Source organism: Triticum urartu, chromosome 7 (genome assembly GCF_003073215.2).
Source record: "Triticum urartu cultivar G1812 chromosome 7, Tu2.1, whole genome shotgun sequence".
Taxonomy (NCBI): domain Eukaryota; kingdom Viridiplantae; phylum Streptophyta; class Magnoliopsida; order Poales; family Poaceae; genus Triticum; species Triticum urartu.
In genome coordinates this window covers 426242321-426260928 of record NC_053028.1, presented here as the reverse complement: position 1 = coordinate 426260928, position 18608 = coordinate 426242321, and the positions used below count along the sequence as shown (strand labels likewise).

At 42.0% G+C, this 18608-nt stretch overlaps 1 protein-coding gene across 1 annotated transcript; it reads left to right on the top strand.

Moving 5' to 3' along the window:
- The first annotated feature begins 12232 nt into the window (after positions 1–12232).
- Positions 12233–17313, top strand: LOC125518896 (proline-rich receptor-like protein kinase PERK2). Its single transcript, XM_048683789.1, has 6 exons — positions 12233–12353; positions 12984–13075; positions 13243–13656; positions 14906–15123; positions 15712–15982; positions 16747–17313. Exons 1-5 carry the CDS (start codon positions 12233–12235, stop codon positions 15965–15967), a joined length of 1101 nt encoding a protein of 366 aa, XP_048539746.1. The 3' UTR covers positions 15968–15982; positions 16747–17313.
- The last annotated feature ends 1295 nt before the right edge of the window (positions 17314–18608 follow it).

Sequence of the window (18608 nt, the reverse complement as noted above, 5' to 3'; positions counted from 1 at the left end):
TGGTTGGGTTAAAAAAATACCAATACATTACACAACACAGAATATCCTCTCCATATGAAACCAGCAGCCCAACCACATTCTCAAAGCAGAAGTTCAAGTCTACGATCATATGTTGGGGCCTAAAAATAAACAACACAAAAAAACAAGCAGTTCAACCATAACCGAGGGAGAAGTTCAGGTACATCTGTTGGGGCAAAAACATGCAACACATGGATACTGAAAACGATGCAGTACATTGAAATTCACAAAGCCAAATCATTCTTCACATCAAATATATTTGTCCACAATATCATAAGTAAATAGTGCTGCACCTATAGATACACAAGTCACTAAAACATTCTTACAACAGAATCTTTACGGAATTGTTCCAATTATTATCAAACCTAAAAATCTGCACGAAATCAAATCTACAATGAAATTAATGCTTCGAATTCACGGGCCAAAGGACTGGATCTCTTTAGGGAGCTCTGAACGAATGACTTCATTCTTCTCGCTAAACATCAGAGTGTGCATGAACTCAGCCTTCCAGTCATCTGCAGCAGCCTGCAAACAAAGAAAATGAAACGATGGTTTAGTAATGGATAACTAAAACCACAGCAGGAGCGTCTCAGCAAAAACACACAAGAAAAGTGAAAGGATGATGAGACAAGAACAAGGACAAAACATACTTCCACATCACCAAAATCTTCAACAATCTCATCGCCATCATATGAAGAGCAGAACTTCACGGCAAAGAAACCACAATCACTATTCTTCTGCTTTGGAACATCGATAAAAGTCGGCCTCTTTGCAATAGTCACCCAGTTAGGTTGCTTGCTCGCTTTGTACGCAGCCTTGCCGTACACCTCCTCGAGCAACCCAACAAATCCCTTGATCTGCCAGAAATAACAAAATAAGATGAAGTCAAAAACATGTTAACCAAAATAGTTAAGTTCAGGTACATAAAAAGCGACACTTGCATAAGATCCAGCTAAACAAATAGCAGAAGTTCAACTTCCAAATGATAGTCAGTTCAAGAAGTATTACCAAAACAGAGACAGCAACATATTTTGTCAACATAAGGCATAATAAACTTCGTGTCAAACAAGAGAATGTGAAAGGAGGTTCAGACTAAGAAACACTCACGATATTTTGATAGTCCCCGTGGAAACTTGTTCGCGACGTTTCCATATTAGCGTAAGGAAGTGAATCAAGGATGTCAATGCTCCCATGATATCTATTCACCACATACACACTGTAGTGCGCCATTGTGCCAATTGGCTTGAATAGTATCAAGAAAACCTGCCAAGAATGAAAGGACGGGTGAACACAAACTATAAACCATATGTACTAAAGAACCGACATGAACAAAAACTTCTTGACAAACTCAGCAAAAGGATGCACATGAAATTAAAAAAAGCAAGAGTTATGAAAACCTAGCCGGCTTTGCATTAAGAAGGTCTTCTTCCTTGCAAACAAACATTGGGAGGAGACCAGCATATTTTTTTGCATCAAACTTTGGAACTGTTGCAGCGAAGAAATCATACTCCAGGCACTACTGTGCATTCAGAAAAACACAATTAAAACACCTCCCAAATGCCACTACAACAAAACTAAGGCAAAAAAGGGAGATAGGGGTGCAAAGAACTAAAACCTGTATGAAGTAGGGACTAAGTACAACCCTGCCAGCACTAGTGAATATCTCAGAGGTCTCCGGCTTATCCTCCCACAAATTTATGAGATAATCCATTATGTCTCCTTCCATCTGTTGCCCTTCATCGAAAAGAGTATAAAGGACGCGTCATGTGAGGTCAATCACATTCGCAGGGATGCTAAACATCCAGTAGCTTGTCTTGCAGAATACAAAAGGATGGTAAAAAATATATTAGAAGTTCAGATACAACAACAAACAGAAGTTCAGATACTATAACTCGAAAAGGCAAGAGGAGACATAAAACAGAAGTTCAGATACTACAAACTACGACAATTCCGACAATATAACAATAGAAGTTCAGACACTATAACTCCAAGGCAAGGGAGAAAATAAACAGAAGTCCACATACTACAACAATAGAAGTTCAGACACAGATGGCAGCAACAAAGTTAAGGAGAATAAAATTTACTCTGAATACTTTTCCAGACCCTCTTCACTAAGCACATACCAATTTCAACTTCTGGGCCTCGGATAGATGAGGGTAACTGTATTTTTTAGGGGAGCGACAGGAGAATGCCACTTCAAAGGCAATCTTGATGCTCACTTGGAGGAAGTAATGTTGCCAGACTAAACTGCCAGTTTCCTCCTAGTGATGACAACATTTTTCCCACCTCTCCCAGCAACAGTAGCGGCAACAGATTTACCATTCTTCGGGTAAGCAATCTTCTCAAAATCATCATCGGACGAAATCACTTCCGCTTCGGCTGCTTCGACTGCACCAACCTTCCTGGAGCAAGGAGTTTTTGGACCACCACGAATACCACCAACCTGCTTCCCCAACTTGGAAGGAATAAGGGTTCAAGGTCTATCATCTTCTATCGGAGCTGTACTCATCGATTCCTCCCTAGGCTGGTATTCCTGTGACCCAAGGAATGAGTAGTGGTAATCGGTCAAGTCTAACAGATCCACTGTCAAAAGAAAAGGAAGAGAAAACATCACCATTAAATATAACTGAAGTTCAGGAACAGCGCAATGTACAGTCCAACTAATAAAGATGACATGGTTACTACTCAAGCTGACCTAAAAAAATTACTTGCATTAAAAAACTAAATGAAGTTTCGGCACAACCAAAAGGCACAGTTCAAGATAAACCAATGAACTGGAAAACATTCAACTACAGCTAACAAAACCATAGAAAGGCATCATCTCTGAAGTTCAAGTAGAAAGAAATGCTCATGTCCAAGTAAGCAATGGAAGGAACGAAATTACTGAAACGAAACACACAAGCAAAATAAAAAAGATAGAAATGAAGTTCATGTACAAGAAAATGCTCCTCTCCATCTGAAACCAGTAGCCCAGCCAGATCTCAAGCAGAAGCCCAAGTTCAAACAAAATATGAAGTTCAGGTAGAATAAAAGATGCAGTGCAGGTAAGCAGTCCAAGTTCCAATACTTACATGTGTAGTAGCCAAACAGAGCTTGGAAGTCTGTCTCAAACAGGTTAGAAGAAGCGATTGAGTACAACCACGTCTTCCTGATATCCGCGATATTTTCATGGGAATAATTTGCAAGAACCCCATCATGATACGAATTAACATTCGTAAGCATGAAGCATCCGCAGTCGATACTGCCATCAAACACAGTAAAAAGAATAGTGTTAGAACAGAAAAAGAAAGCCAATGAATAAAACACGTCGCAACTTAAGTACAACTACAGATAAACATAAGTGATAAAGAGAGAAGTGGAACTCATACTTGTTTTGCTGCTGGGGCACATCAATCCAATCCAGAGGGAAATGGTCGATGGTAAGAGGACTGAAGGGTGTCTCCCTGTCGTTGCTGGCATCGCTCCAAAGCTTCTTGATGTTATCGGTCATCCGCCGAAACAGGCGTACCACACATTCATCGTCTGGTCCATAATAGGAGTCGAGAAGCTGGAACCTTATTTGTTTATGTCAAGAAATATCGAAACCCAATGACCAACACCACCCATGGAAGCAGGAATCTCAGGTGTGTCAAAAGTGGGGAAAACAACCTGAAGCAACATAAACACACGAATCATTAAAAACTGAGAATTAATATCAAACGGTACAAAGAAAAATAAAACAAATATTAACACAGTGAATCACAGTGCAAAACTAATACATAGGCAAAGAACAAGATATTGCATACCGAATCATGTGCATCCATGCTATCTGGACCACTCGCCAAGAAGTACTTCCTCACACGGGAATCAAATTGACCTATAAAAATCTTGTCCTAAAATAATGCAGACAACACCAACATATGAAAAATACATAAATGAGACAAACAAGTTTTAACTAAAATGGTAAGGAACAAAACAGAAAAGAAATCACTATATGGTTGAGTTACACAAACCCAATACGGCAGGATGAGTTTATCTGATCCCTGGTACTTCGCACGTGGATAGTAGAGTGCAACCTCAGCCACATAGATCGAAGCATTCCGCGAGGAGCAAAAGATATTGCGACATCCTCAACAGAATCTTCACACTCATTGTTTTGGAACATAATCATTGATCTAAAACAAAAGCAATAGAAAGTAAAACAAGTTCAGCATCAGGAACTCAGGAAGTTCATAACACATGTTAGCACAGAAGTTCAGCTATATCACAACAGGCAGTATAGTACAAAAGAGGCCAGAAGTTCAGCACCAGAGAAGTAAAATAATAAGTTTAGGTACATATAGTAAAGAAGTTCAGGTATGAAACCACATGCAGTTCATAGGGGGTACATGGATGATGTAAATATTGACCAGCTGCACTCACCTCTTGGAACGATTATTCTTAAGCCTAGTTACACTATAATAAAAGTCATCAACCTTCTTTCGGATGACAGGAAGGTCGCTATCTGCTCACCAAAAGAAATAGAAATTAAGAGCAACACTCAAGCACATAGATTCACGATAGTTTCAATTAAGAGCAACATTCAAGCACAACATTCAAAACACAAGCACATCTCAGCTCCTACATCAGAAAAGATAAAACCACAGGATCATAGACATCACAACCCATGCATTACAAACCTTCACCCACATAGAATACAGGTTCACTTAACATTCTTTACAACCACACGACAAACAACAAAACTAGAAGTTCAACTTAGACCACACAGGAAGTTCACAAGGGATATCATGGACTAAACCAAACAACAAAAGGGAGAGGGATGGGGAAAGAAGAGAGATGCATGCTCCTATCTTCATGGATCCTTGCCTAGACCAGTGGCAGCACTGGATTGATCAACCCCCTCTCCATAGCTATCGCTTTCAGTCTCTTAGTTGTCATCTCTAGTAGACGTAGCAGCGTCGTCGGGAAGGACAGCAACAGCAGTTGGGGCAGCTGGAGAATCTGAAACAACAAAAACAGTTGGTTGTGTTTGAACATCATCAACAACAACTGATGGCTTTGCTGTAGGAGACTTCTCCGGGCTTGCAGCACTACCACCAGTCTCAACAGCAGGCTCAACAGGATCTTTCTCCAAAATGATGTCTCCAGTTGTCTTGCCCTGCTCAGCATCAGAAAGCTCAGCGCCAATGGACGACTGAGGTTCAGTCAGGTCCACCCCGTCGGAGCAGCCGGTGCTTGAGACGGACTTGTCCGCAACCTTCTCTAGAGGAACACTAACATCATCATTCTACAGCAAAGAACAGAAAGTCATTACAAAGGGCCACATAGCGATAAAATGCACAAACAAGTAAAATAAAAAATGAGACAAATTGACAAGAAAAATGGTACCATATTTTCACTGCCATGAACCTCATCAACTAATACATCACTAACAGGAGCAGGTTCATGCATAGGGGCATCTTCATGCACAGGAGTAGCTTCATGCGTAGGTAAAACATCCTCCTCAACCCTAGCACCATCATCAACAGCCTACAAAAAAATCATGTAGAAAACAAATACCTAATGAGCAGAAGTTCACATTGCATAATCAGAGAAGGCCAGCTATCACAACTGACACATAATGGTCCAAATACAGTAAACATAGCATGTCAGATATCAAACTACTCTAAGATACAAAAGGGAACAAAAAGGGCCAGTCATGGAAGTTCAGGTGTTGTAGCACTTGAAGTTCAAGTTCTATAAACAGAGAAGGTCAACTAGGAACACTAGTGCTAAAAAGAAACAGTTTACGACACATGAAACCAATAACGGTCGCCTATGACTACAAACAGTAATAACTGAAAGCTAACATTAAACATTAGTGCAAAGAAATATCAAAAGCCAACATAAACAAACCTCTTTGGTATGCTCCACATGGCCTCCTTCACGACCCAAACGAACAGAATCCTGCCTCTGAATCTGTCTCACAACAGCACTTGCCTCATCTTCAAAAGGCTTGCAACGAGCATCCTGCATTTCCTTGAACAGCCCAACACCAGTCCGGAGGTGGGAAGTACTCTGACGAAGCTCTTCAAGAAATCTAGCTTCAATAGATAAGACCGCCTTCAAAGACTCAGCATCAAATCCGTGTCCGGGAGGAAGAATCCCATCAACGCGACTAAGACGCTCAACAGTTGAAGGAACACGAACCAACTCCCCACAAACAGTTTCAAGAAGATCGTTAATCTTAACCAGCGAAACATTGGCACCTTCAAAAAATTCTCTGAAGACACGCCACCTGCAGCACTCACACGGGCAGAAGAACCTCCTGGATCTACAGGGGGGCACCAGTATTAACATCCCGGGATAATTCAAATCTTGGGGAAGTTCCACTCCCTAGGCCGGCGGAACGAGGCATAGTTAGAACAGGACGTTCAATAACCCTAAAGAACACAACCTCAGCTTGTGTCTTCCACTGCATACAAAAACAAAAGTCAACGTGTCAGAAAACAAATGAAGGAACATGGAAACAAAAATATAGAAGACATTACCAGAAGTTCAAGTTAAACTACACAGGAAAGAATGATGCATATAAACACTCACAGGTAGTCTCCCAAACACCCAGTTGGCTGGGTCATCATCACCCTTCTTGACCAAGTCAGCCGCAGCAAGCTCAAGAAGCTTGACCTGATCCATGAAATTGATGCGAGGGGTCCTCAAGTCAATATTAGGCATCTTGCCAATGATAAGGCAGTCCAGATACATAAGAAGCGGCGCGACGGCACAGCCTGTGACAGCTTTTCCTCTGCTAGTACCTTGCTGATGCCTAACAACAGCACTCCGAATATCATCAACAACCAACTGGTAGTAGTCCATATCTGCCATATCCTCAAACACAAGATTCTCAGCCATTGTTGCCTCCCTGGACACTCGTGTAGACGTTCCAGGGATAACTACCTTCACGAAAACAATCAGGTAAAACACCTGCAGAGCAAGATCATCCTTCGTCTCATCCTTCACAAGTTCCGCGAGGATATTCCGCAGATCCTTTGTCTTGATGTCGTCACTCCTAGCGTACCCAAGCTTGCGCTTCAACCTCATAACAGCATCATCAAACCCATCATTCGAGGGCCGAAGAGGGGTATGACTACCTTGAGGGAATCCAAACAGATGGTGAATAGCATCACTTGTAATACGTAGAACCTTGTTCGCCTCATCCATGTCTAGAATCATGGTTTTAGGGTCGATCCTTGTGTAGATGTTGCCCATCAAAGGACGAGAAATGTTGGAATCAACCTTCAAGTCAAACACACAACCAAAACCAGCCTTGATAACCCTCGTCTTGTGCCTAGCCTATAGCATTTTCTCACACGCCTTGACCTCTCCTAGTGAGCAGCGAACCGTCTTGTTAAAATGTTTCGCCTCACCTCCTCCTTGGCCACCTTCTTCGGGAGCTTTGCCTCCTCTCTTCCTCCTCTCAGGCCGCTCCACAAGCTGATACTGAAAAAATGCAATGACAAGGAAGAAAGGCAGAACAATGAGACACACGAGCTTCACCAAAATTCCACTAATGCCTACATACGCAGTACATTTCAAAAGTCCAACTATGTCTACATAGGCAGTACAACCATGTATGACCAGAAAGTAAAGATGCTTTCAAACTGTTGGAAATTTACAAAAGCAGAAGTTCTACCATGTACACCAAGGCGGTAATCAAACATGTATTTCAGAAGTCAACTATGTCTACATAGGCAGTACAACCATGTATGACCACAAGTTAACATGCTTTCAAAAAATGTTGGAAATTTAAAAAGCAGAAGTTCAACCATGTACACCAAGGTACTAATCAAACATGTATACCAACAAGTTAAGCTAATCTCTTCATGTATATATCCAGAAGTCCAACTATGTACACAAAGGCAGTAATACCATAAAAGCAAAGCAGATCGGCTAATTTATTCGTCTATATGGAGCAGAAGGTCAGCTATGTACGCCAAGGCAGTGCTAAAAACACAAAAACTACAACAATAGCGACAAATGCTCTAAAAACAATAAACATGAGACATTCATACCTGATTAGCCGCATCATCATCGTCGTCATCGTCCTCGTCATCAGCATTGAAATCAGCATCATCCTTGCCCTCTGGATTAACACGAGAACGCTTCTTCTGACCCTTGTTGACCTTTGCAGGTGCAACCTTGCGCTTGACGCCGCATTTCTTCCCATTACCAGATGCACCAGCACCAAGCGGAGAAGGTGTAGGCGCGGCAGTGGCAAGCACACGAGGACTACGGCGTGGCGTACCACCGAGGCCTAGCCCTTCATCTTCAGCAAGTTCTTCAGGCCTTGAAACACGTGGGCTCCTCCGAGGAGTAACTCCACCAACTACATTCTTCCTCGCAGTGGTCTTCTTGATTTTCTTCTTAACACGAACAACCGTGCCATCACTGGCACACGGCACGTCTTCCCCAACCATGAGCTGAGCCGCATAAACAGATCCAGGAACATCAGAACCTTTCTCAAGGCGGGCCGCCCTCTTCTTGTCAAAATCTTCTTGCTTCTTCCTCTTATGTTGGTCCTCCACAAGAAGCTGAAGAGGCACATCCTCAGGTTGCGTGACAGGTTCAGTGCCATCAACAGACTGCGACTGCGTCTCTGACATCTGAAGAGAGCACAAAGGATCCGGAACGGAATCATAACCTTTGACTGACGGAGCCCCCTCCTCAACAGCAGCAGGGGTTTCTGATAAACCCAACTCAGATAAAACATCGTTGATGGTGTTCACAGCTTCCTCCTCTGTGGACACATCTGCAAAGAACACAAAAAATCAAAGCAAAAAATAAAAAAAAAAGTCAGGAACAAAAACAAAAACAACTGACATGAACAAGCTAAAAAACATGGCTCAAGAATTTAAAATGAAAAGAAAAGGGGTTTCACATACTAGGTGAAGCAAGAGCTGCAGAAGCAAGATCCTCGAGGCTTGAAAAATTCTCAAGGCTCGAAGCAACCTCAGCAATCACAGTCAAAGGGATTATGGGTGATTTAGCCGCATCAGATATTGGAGCATCAGTATTAACTTCTGAAGCTCCATCTTGATCACATGCATTTTTCAGAACTATTCAACTCATCACCAACTAAAAAAATGCAAGTAAAAAGGCAACTGAGTTCTAATACGCAATCCTACACCAATGGGACTTCTACTCTTACAACAATGTCCAATACCCAGAAGTTCAACAATACCTAACAAAGCCGTAAACACAACAAACAAACTAAAATTTACATACTAAATATAAAAATAATCTACACTAGAGGGGCTACTACATATAACATGAATGTCTAGAAGTTCAATAATATATAACAAAGCAGTAAAACAAAATGTGCATAACAGAAGTTCAACAAAATTTCATTATAAACAAACAATAATTAAAACCAGAAGTTCAACTATGTGAACCAAGCAAGTAGCACATAAAAAAGATGTAGCATGACCACAAATAGTATTTCACAGGCAAATTTAAATATCAATACCATGGAAATGATAACAAAAAAACAAAGATATACACTATAAATATGAAACATTTGGGTCCAACAACACTTGGTGACATAGTTCACCAGCAATTCAACAAATAAAAATTAAGCAACACTTCACTAACTAAAACTAAGGGTAAAATGCAAACACATGACCATTGTTAGAAGTTCGCACTTTTAAGAAAGGGCAGTCCAACAAGACAACTAAGTGAAGATATGGGCAGACATATATAAGAAAAAAATGCTCTTTAAAATACAAGATCCAACCACAATAAAATACATGGAGAAGGTTTTGAAGCCATGACAACACACCACCTTGTTGAATGGATCTCCAAACCCTAGAACAACCTACTAAAAACAGGGGATAGATTGCATATAGTTAGCAGATAGAAAAATCATACAACAAATACAAAAAACAACTAAATGAAACCCTAGGATGAAACAACTAGAACATATCAACAACTATGAAAACATGAACAGTAGCACATATAGGCAAGCACAAACAAAAAAAGAATCCAAAAACTAACTAGCATGTGACAGACACAATCTAGACTTCGAAATCAATAATACTAAGACAATTAGATACATCAGATTCAGAATCAACCATCACACCACACCCTATCTTACATGCATCTGAATGCTGAAATCACCAAAGGGGAAATGAAATCAACTCAACTCTGAAGGGAGAAATAGCACGCACAAGCATCTCATAGACAAATCTGACCACGGGGGAATGGAATCCACCCACCACACGCACAAGAACCCTACCTAATCTCCCACCAAACCATCAGAAGAAGGGGATAGGACGCGGACGCGAGAGCACACAGGAGGCGGACTCGGCAGATCTGGCGAAACTAAAAGCAAGCATTAGGGGGGAGCATTTGTACCTCTCGAAACAACCCCCGCACGCATGAATTCGCGGTGGCTCTTCCACTCCCCACGACGCCACGCGCACCTTGCAACCGCGCAGGCAGCTACCGCCCTTGCTTCAGAGAAGAAGAGAGCGGGCTGGGCGAGGGAGAGTGGGGTGTGGGGGAGAAATAGGAGCGGGGGCATGCGCCGGTTACTCCAGCACGAGGGCAGGGGACAGGGGCAGAGAAATCAGGGGGGGTTGGAGGCGATGAAGGCAGCGGAGCGACGGAGAGGGGGGAGAGAGCGAGCGACAGGGGGAGAGGGGTTTTCTGACAGGTGGTGGCGAGCGAGATGCTTAGTTAATGCCTCTCTGTCGTGGGAATTGCAGCGCGGGTGAACTTACAGTTTTACCCCCAACAGCTAAAATAGTAAATACACGTATAGATAAATGAATGCACCATTTGAATGCATCTATTATAAATGAGATAAGATCACACAACAGCACTACTGATATCCTTAAAAACCAAAAATTGATGGCAAATACACTACCAAGGGAAGAAAAATACATACACAAAATATGCACCTAAAAAACAAGAGAAAGAAGTTCAAAAAATAAAGAACATAAGTTCAAGTACTCTAATAAAATAAGTAAAGGCATATGAATAAATAAACCATAAGAAACAAAAAGAAGAAGTTCAAGTACAAAAACAGATGAAGTTCATATCTAACTAAAACACACACCCTAAACCCTAAAAACCCTAAGATAGATAGTGGGGTCATGGATGTGACGGGCTCACCTCCGCATGCGACGACGCGGCACGTCACGTCGTCGCCTGCTCCGACTCGTTCCTGTCTCGGCCTCGCAGGGGAGAGGGGGGAGGGACCCCCCTCCCCCCTTGCTCGGCCTTGTGCTACCGCATTGCTGCACGCTAGATTTTGATAGGACGCAATGCGGTTATTCTGTTTCCACCCTCACCACACGCACCCCAGAGCCACACCCCTAAGATAGATAGTGGGGGCACGGATGTGACGGACTCGCCTCCGCATGAGACGACGCGGCACGCCGTGTCGTCGCCTGCTCCGGCTCGTTCCTGTCTCGGCCTCGCAGGGGGAGGGGAGGGGGGTCCCGACCCCCCTCCCCCCTGCTCGGCCTCGCGCTACCGCATTTGTCAATACGCGCAATGCCGATTTCAATCTCTACAAATATTTAAATCAAAAAATAACAAACAAAATTATAAATAAGAAGTACAAGTAGTGAAGATATAGAAGTTCGACGTTTTGTAAAACCTCAAATTAACATGTTAAAAACGATTGCCACACAGAAGTTCAGGATAGTTATTCAGTGAAGACCAACAACTATTATAAGTACAAAAACATACTAGAAAAAAAATAAAAAAATACGCATATCCGTCGGCCAATTCCATGGCTGCTCATGGGACTAAGTCAAAAAAAATCCAAACCAATGCAAAGAATGAAAAAAAACATAAAAAAGAAAGAAATACAGAGGACTTGCTGCATTACTTTGCAAAGAAGGAAAAAGCTGGAGTTCACGTATGAACAACATAGAAGTCCAGCTTCTACAACGACCCTTAGATGATCTGGAAAAAAGTGCATGTATACTTGGGCTAATCCTATGATTGCTCACGAGGTAAATGTATAAAAAGAACATCTGAAGAATTAAAATCACAAAGAAAACCAAACAAAGAAAATATAGAGCACCATGCACCTTCGCCTTGCAAATGTGGAATGCAATCTGGAAAACCAAAAGTTCAACCATTAATAAAAACAATGCCAGAATGAAAAATGACAGAAAAAAGGAAAGAAATACAAAGGACTTGCTGCATTACCTTGCAACGAAAGAAAAGAAGAAGTTCAGGTATGACAACGCAGAAGTCCAGCACAGAAACCCGGCTAGACCCACAGGATCGACCTGATCCTCCCCCGATCCCGAGCCGCCCCAGCCCCGACAGGATCCAACGAAGCAAAAGCAGAAGTTCAGGTATGACAAAGCAAAAGTCCAGCTTGTACAACCACCATTAGATGATCTAAAGATAATGAACAAACGAATTCATCCGAAGCATAAAATCATCTGCACAAGATTACAACACGCCCGCCCCCCCTTTGGAAATGATCTGACAACTCCCTTTCGACAACTAAAATGACTAGAGGGCAAATTTCAAAACCGCAAAAATAACCTATCCAAAGACCCGCGGGAGTGCCAACATCAAATCTCTAGAAATCAAACCGTAAGGACCCTCCCGATTAAAATTTATGGCTTAGTAAGCCTTGAATTTCACTAAAGTATGCAAATCAGCCAGCAAACTTTAAGGAAAAACGAGAAATCAACAGAAGCGCAGGCTGCATCTCGGGTGGATGAAGAACACGGGCAATTTCAAATTTGTTTGAAATAACAAGAATTTGTGCTCCAATCTTGTACCAAAATCTAATCCCCATCATGCCAGAGCTTCGACCACATCCACAACATGCATTAAACTTGTAACAGACACAAGTTCATCACGACCCTGAGAGCAAATCCGCCAACGTGCTAGATTCCGAATCAAAACAAGCATTTAGATTCTAAAAAACGTGTCCACATTACACTTACATTATAAACAACACGAATGATCAGAAAAACTCGCGGTAGAAGGCACAGTTGCGAAGATAGCACGAAGGTCGGGTTTGTACAAAGGAAAGTTCAGGCGCGTTATTCAGACAGTTCAGGTTGTGATCAGAATATTATTGTAATCCCGTGATCAGAATAGTGTTTATATATAATATTCTGTTACCCTCGATCGAAAAGAAGAACGACGCAGCCCAGCCCAACTCCCCGAGCACATCGTCCCCTACCCGACTACCTTCCATCGCCGCCGCCCCCGCCTTCTACGTAGCTCCCGCCGGAACCTCGCCCCTCACCTTCTCCGCGACTCCCGTCGGTGCCTCGCCCCCACCTTCTCCGCGGCTCCCACCGGCACCTCGCCCCCACCTTCTCCTCGGCTCCCGCCAGCACCTCACCCCCACTTCCTCCCCGGCTCCCGCCGTCGCCTCGCCCCCACCTCCTCGGCGGCTCCCGCCGGCACCTCGCCCCCCACTCGACGGCTGCCTCCCTTCCGCCAACCGGCCACCTCCCGCTTCCAGTCAGTTTGGCATCGTCCCTCTGCCTCCTTCTGGCTGCCCTCGACGACGCTCCTAGTGGCCACTCCGCTTCGTCCATAGTGGGAGGTCCATCAACGCTGCGTCCAGCGGTCCAACCCCGCCACCCGAGGCCGTTCACCGTGCAGTGCCCCTTTCCAAGCCATCACGAGGTACACCCTGCTCAACATTTCTCCTCTCCAGCTTCGACTGTAAAGCTCTCCATGCCTCCGTTTGAACTGCCATTTTATTTTGAATTGAACTACGAGTCCTCTTGATTCAGGGAAGAAAGGCATAACCTCTCTCGTAGGCCGTCATAGATGGATCGGCGAGATTTGTCCGGCTCAGTGTCAGTGATGATAAACAAGTCATTAGGCGAGCACATTCGTTGGATACTGAATTAGATGTGGGGTTCTAGGACCTGCATAGGTTGTTACTGAATACTAGTACTCGTGAGTTACAACATATGGTGGCTGGATTAGATCAACGCAGCAGCATGAAGAGATCAGATTGCCACTTACACCGATCGCCATCAGTTCTGTGACTCTAGCAACGAAGCAGCAATATGATTGCTAGGACTATGCTCTCTCTTTCTCCTGAGCTCCTCCATGCGCGTCCGCCTCCTGAGCTCCACCATGCGCGGCTGGGCCTGTTCCGCCGTCCGAGCGACCACCGTGTCTGCCTCCCAAGTTCCGCTATCAGGTCACAGCCTCTTCCGCTGTCAGGTCGCTGTCTCTTCCTTCTGCAGGTCACCGCGCTCCTGCTGCTGCAGGCCGTGCCTCATCCCCCCATTCCCGCGTGGTCGCCAACAAGGTATCCTCCTATGACGGTGGTCGCCGCCCTAGAACTCTCTCTGGTTCATTTTGATCTACTTTTGCACATTTGTTCTTCATCTCATGAATTTTGTTATGTAGCAGATCTCTGAATTTTGCACCAATTGTTGATCCTGAAGCATCCATGCTCGAGTTCTGATTTTTGTGTGTTAGGTGTGTGTACAGTGTGTTGGGCGTGTGTTCTATTTTATGTCCTAAGCTAAAAAACGACTACAATAGTTGTGACATGAAAAAGGTTCATGTATACCTACCGAGGTGGTTCAAAAATTAAAACTTGGAAAGTAAAAAAACAACAACATAGGAAATCAGTTATGTTGATGTTCTGCGACAGTTTTGATTCAGAGAAGCCAAAAAAGGTTTCTTTATGTTGCAAATTTTAATATATCGAAATAGTTCAAACACTAAGTTTTGGACCACCGAGTTCATGTTTTAAAAGTTTGTGTAAATTCCCGTCGAGTAGGTGTGCGTATTGAGCGGGTACTGAACTTGTGCCGCTGCTGTTTTTCGACTGGCCAGGAAGCACATCATTATAGAAGGCAGAATCCGTAACCTATATAATTCATGATTGTTCTGACTTGCTTCTCTATAGCGATCAAATCCCGGCACACCTGGTAGTTCAAACATACACCGGCTGGCAGGTGACCAACTGCCCCACCTCTACAAGCTCGTCGGGGATGACTTGGCAGTAGCTGGGATTCCCTACAACAGCCAAATTCCGGCACTCCCGGCCACCGCTCGTGATCCCTGCTGGCACCGTCAGTCCACAGGAGTAGGGGTGGCGTGCCCGTCAACAAACAAGAACAGAAGGTATGTGCTTGGAAACTTAAAATTCTGTACACATTTGGGAAACAAAAGTTGTAGCTTCTTTCAATTTTCAAACCGAAAAAGATATCCAGTTCAACTTGTTCTAGCAAACCATATGTGAGACCTTGGCAGCATGTCTACACACATATGTGGTGCAGAAAAAAGTCCGACGTAGTCAAACTCCTATCCCTAATTGATTAGATAGTTTGCTGTCGACATCCTCATGTAAGTACGCCTCCTCTTCTAATCCTCACACTGCTTACTTAGTACTACTTCTGATCATGCCTTGTACAAAAGAAAATATACGCTAGGTGTAAAAGTTTACTATGAATTTTATGATCAGTTCATAAACAATCACAGAAAAAGATCCATGTGTGTTATTGAAACCGTTTGATTTATCGGTTTATGTTATGTGACAATTGATGCATGGGATGTTGTGGCAGTTCAACAAAAAAAGGTTTACAAAACAGTTTGGACTCTGAGAGCTAAAATGTTCAAAGGAAAAAATCAGTGTTATACATACCCAGGACTAGAACTCTTGGATGATTACATTAGATGATTTAATTAATTACCTATGTTTTCCAACCTCAGGTGCAACCTCGCCAGTAGCATGTTGGCGGTTCCTTTGTTTTGTCTTGTTGCTGCTCCAAGCTGCAACACCTCATGCCGTCATCATCTCTACAGGGCCACCGCTCCTCCAACCTGTCCTCTGTCGCAGCCCCACCACTCATTGCCGATGCACTCCAACCCGAGCACCTCCATGATGGAGGTCGTCTTGCAGCCCAGTGACGAGCTAACTCATCTTCCTTGTGCGTCCTTCGCCCATTGTGTGCCCTGCTGCCCTTGACCTCCTTCCTCACAGGCATGCTACCCCAACTTTTATTTTGATTTACAGTTAAACTTGTGTGTTCTTTTTAGTGCATTATACTTTAAAATGTGCAGAATCCTAAGGCAAAATGATACATTTTAGTTTGCTTTGCTGCAAGGACATTGCTGAAACTTAACTTCTGTCTAAAACTATGACCAACCATTTAAAAAACGGATGTTACTTTACTTTGCATGGATCCTGAATCACATTTCACTAAAAATGTAATAGTGAAATTACACCGAATAACTAAATTAAATTGCAGTGCCAAAAACACCAACAGTCCAAGCAGGGTCAGTGATGTGATGAAATATTATTATGTAAACTTCCCTCTCCTGCTGCATATAAACAAATTAAAAGTTTCCAAGTGGTCGTAATCACTGCTTACATGATGTTGGAAGGCAGGAAAGAAAAACCGCTCTTAGACTTGACCTATAGTTCACTATGCAAAAGAAATATATGTGTCCACAGGGGTCTCAGTACAGTTTCTTCGTTCAATTCAATTTCTATTTTTTGTTCAATTGAGTTTTGAATTTTAGTTCATTTTAATTCTTATTTTTAGTGCAGTCCATTTTCTTGTCTTGTGTTTCCTTATGTGGTTTTCCCCTTCAATTACAGAGAAAAGTGTAACTACGTATATTACAACGTTTCAGCTACAAAAGATACATCAGTTCAATGAGAAAAGAACATCAGCTCGAAAAATATAGAAAGGAGGTTGTGAGCCCAAATAACTGATTTTTTTGTTGTGTTCAATTTTTCAGCTGAAAAAATAGAAGAATTTCTCTCATCCTTCTTCTGAGGAAGATTGGGATGGGAGTCTACGGGGCAGGCAAAGTGTGTTGTTGCTTCTACAATTTCAAACATGAATTTGAGAAAAGTTATTCCTCGGATAAGTTTGAAAAATGTCATTTTGTGAAGTTGAGCTATTGAGCCATGAACTACTAAATGGTGGACTTGCATTTTGTTTCTTCAGTACATACATGAGTTGAATGTATAATTCATGGAACATATGTCAAATCTTCCAAGTAGTAACACATATTTATTTTCTTCCAAGTAGCAAATATTTCCGTGGATCAGGACAACTTCTGTACGTGGACCAGGACAACTTCTGTACGACCTTTTGTTTACAAATCTTGCAGTATTGTTTCTACATGAATCTTTTTAATACTTTTTAAAGCAAGTGTGGTCCATTTGTAAAAGCAATCATTTTTAGTACTTTTTAAAGCAAGCGTTTTTGGTGGCCAAGTGTTATTGATTTGTGAGAGCTAAACAGATTTCCTATTCAAGTGGAAGCTCCCAATATATGATGGATGTGGGAGTTACTTTTATATTCATTGTTCAGTGCTTCTCTTTGTGTAATATTTTATGTTTTTAAGTGCTTGTTGAAAATTTATGTTCCTAGTAGTTCATGTATTATTGCGTGAGGAGTTCATGTGTTACTGCCAGTAAGTAAACTATTAATGACTCTCTCAAGTAATGAAAAAAATGGGCAGTAAACTGTTGAAAAAATATCATTCAGTTCAACGATATAAGCCATGCAAGTTAGGGGAAGATAATATAGTAACCGTTGAAAAGTTACGAGCAAAACTCTAACAAAAAAACATAGTAAAGTCGAGTCTGTGAAAGCACACGATCAGCACAAACCCGTATGGAGATCAGTTCGAGTATTATGTTTCAGAAATAGAAAAAATAGCACAACCGGTAACACCGTATTGAAAACTACTCTATGAAAAATACCTTAATACAAACACAAACATAGATCAGTACGCGTACTTTATTTTTTAGACAGGAAAAAACAACATGATGGGTTTCACCTTATTCAAAATTACTCTTAAACGGTTGCGAAGTAGAAAAATGTTCAACATGACTAAGTTCCACATTTTCGATGGCTATCCAACGGTATATTATTTGCCCCATTTCGATAAACTTGTTAGAAAAATCGCCTTCGAAATCAAATTTGACCGTATTTGAATTCGAGTTTAAACCGTTAGGAATTAGAAAAACATTTCTATATGAAAAAGTTGCGCATTTTCCATAGCTTTCCAACTCCGTATCATTTGCGTCAATCTGGAAAAACGTTTGAATTATTTTGCAAAAGTACGTTTCACCCAGAATTTGACTGTTTTCCAAATTACTTTTAAATCATATAGAATTTGAAAAAACATTAGATATATGGAAGAAGCTTTTCATCAGCTTTCCAACGCCATCTTATTTGCTCAATTCCGACAAACTGTTTGAACATTAAGTGTAAAATATGATTCACGTTTTCAGTTTGAAAAAACGGTTTTTTTTCAAAACTGTTCTTAAACCATAATTTTTTTGCAAAAAAAATTATATGATTGTAATGTAGATGTCAAGAGCTTTCCAACGATATATTACACGCCCGTTTCGACAAAAAAATTGCAAAAAAATTTAACTAAAGAAGTCGATTTTCAACAGAAAATGAAAGCATCAGTTTAACCGCTCGAATTCATCAGTTCAAATAAGGTAACAAAATAATATTCACGAAACAGAATAGCCGAGATGTGTGTGTCTATATATATATATAGAAAATCTATTAAGAACCTAGGGTGAAGAATAAATAATTCTTCACCCCGATCCATCCAGCGAGCCAGACTCCCTC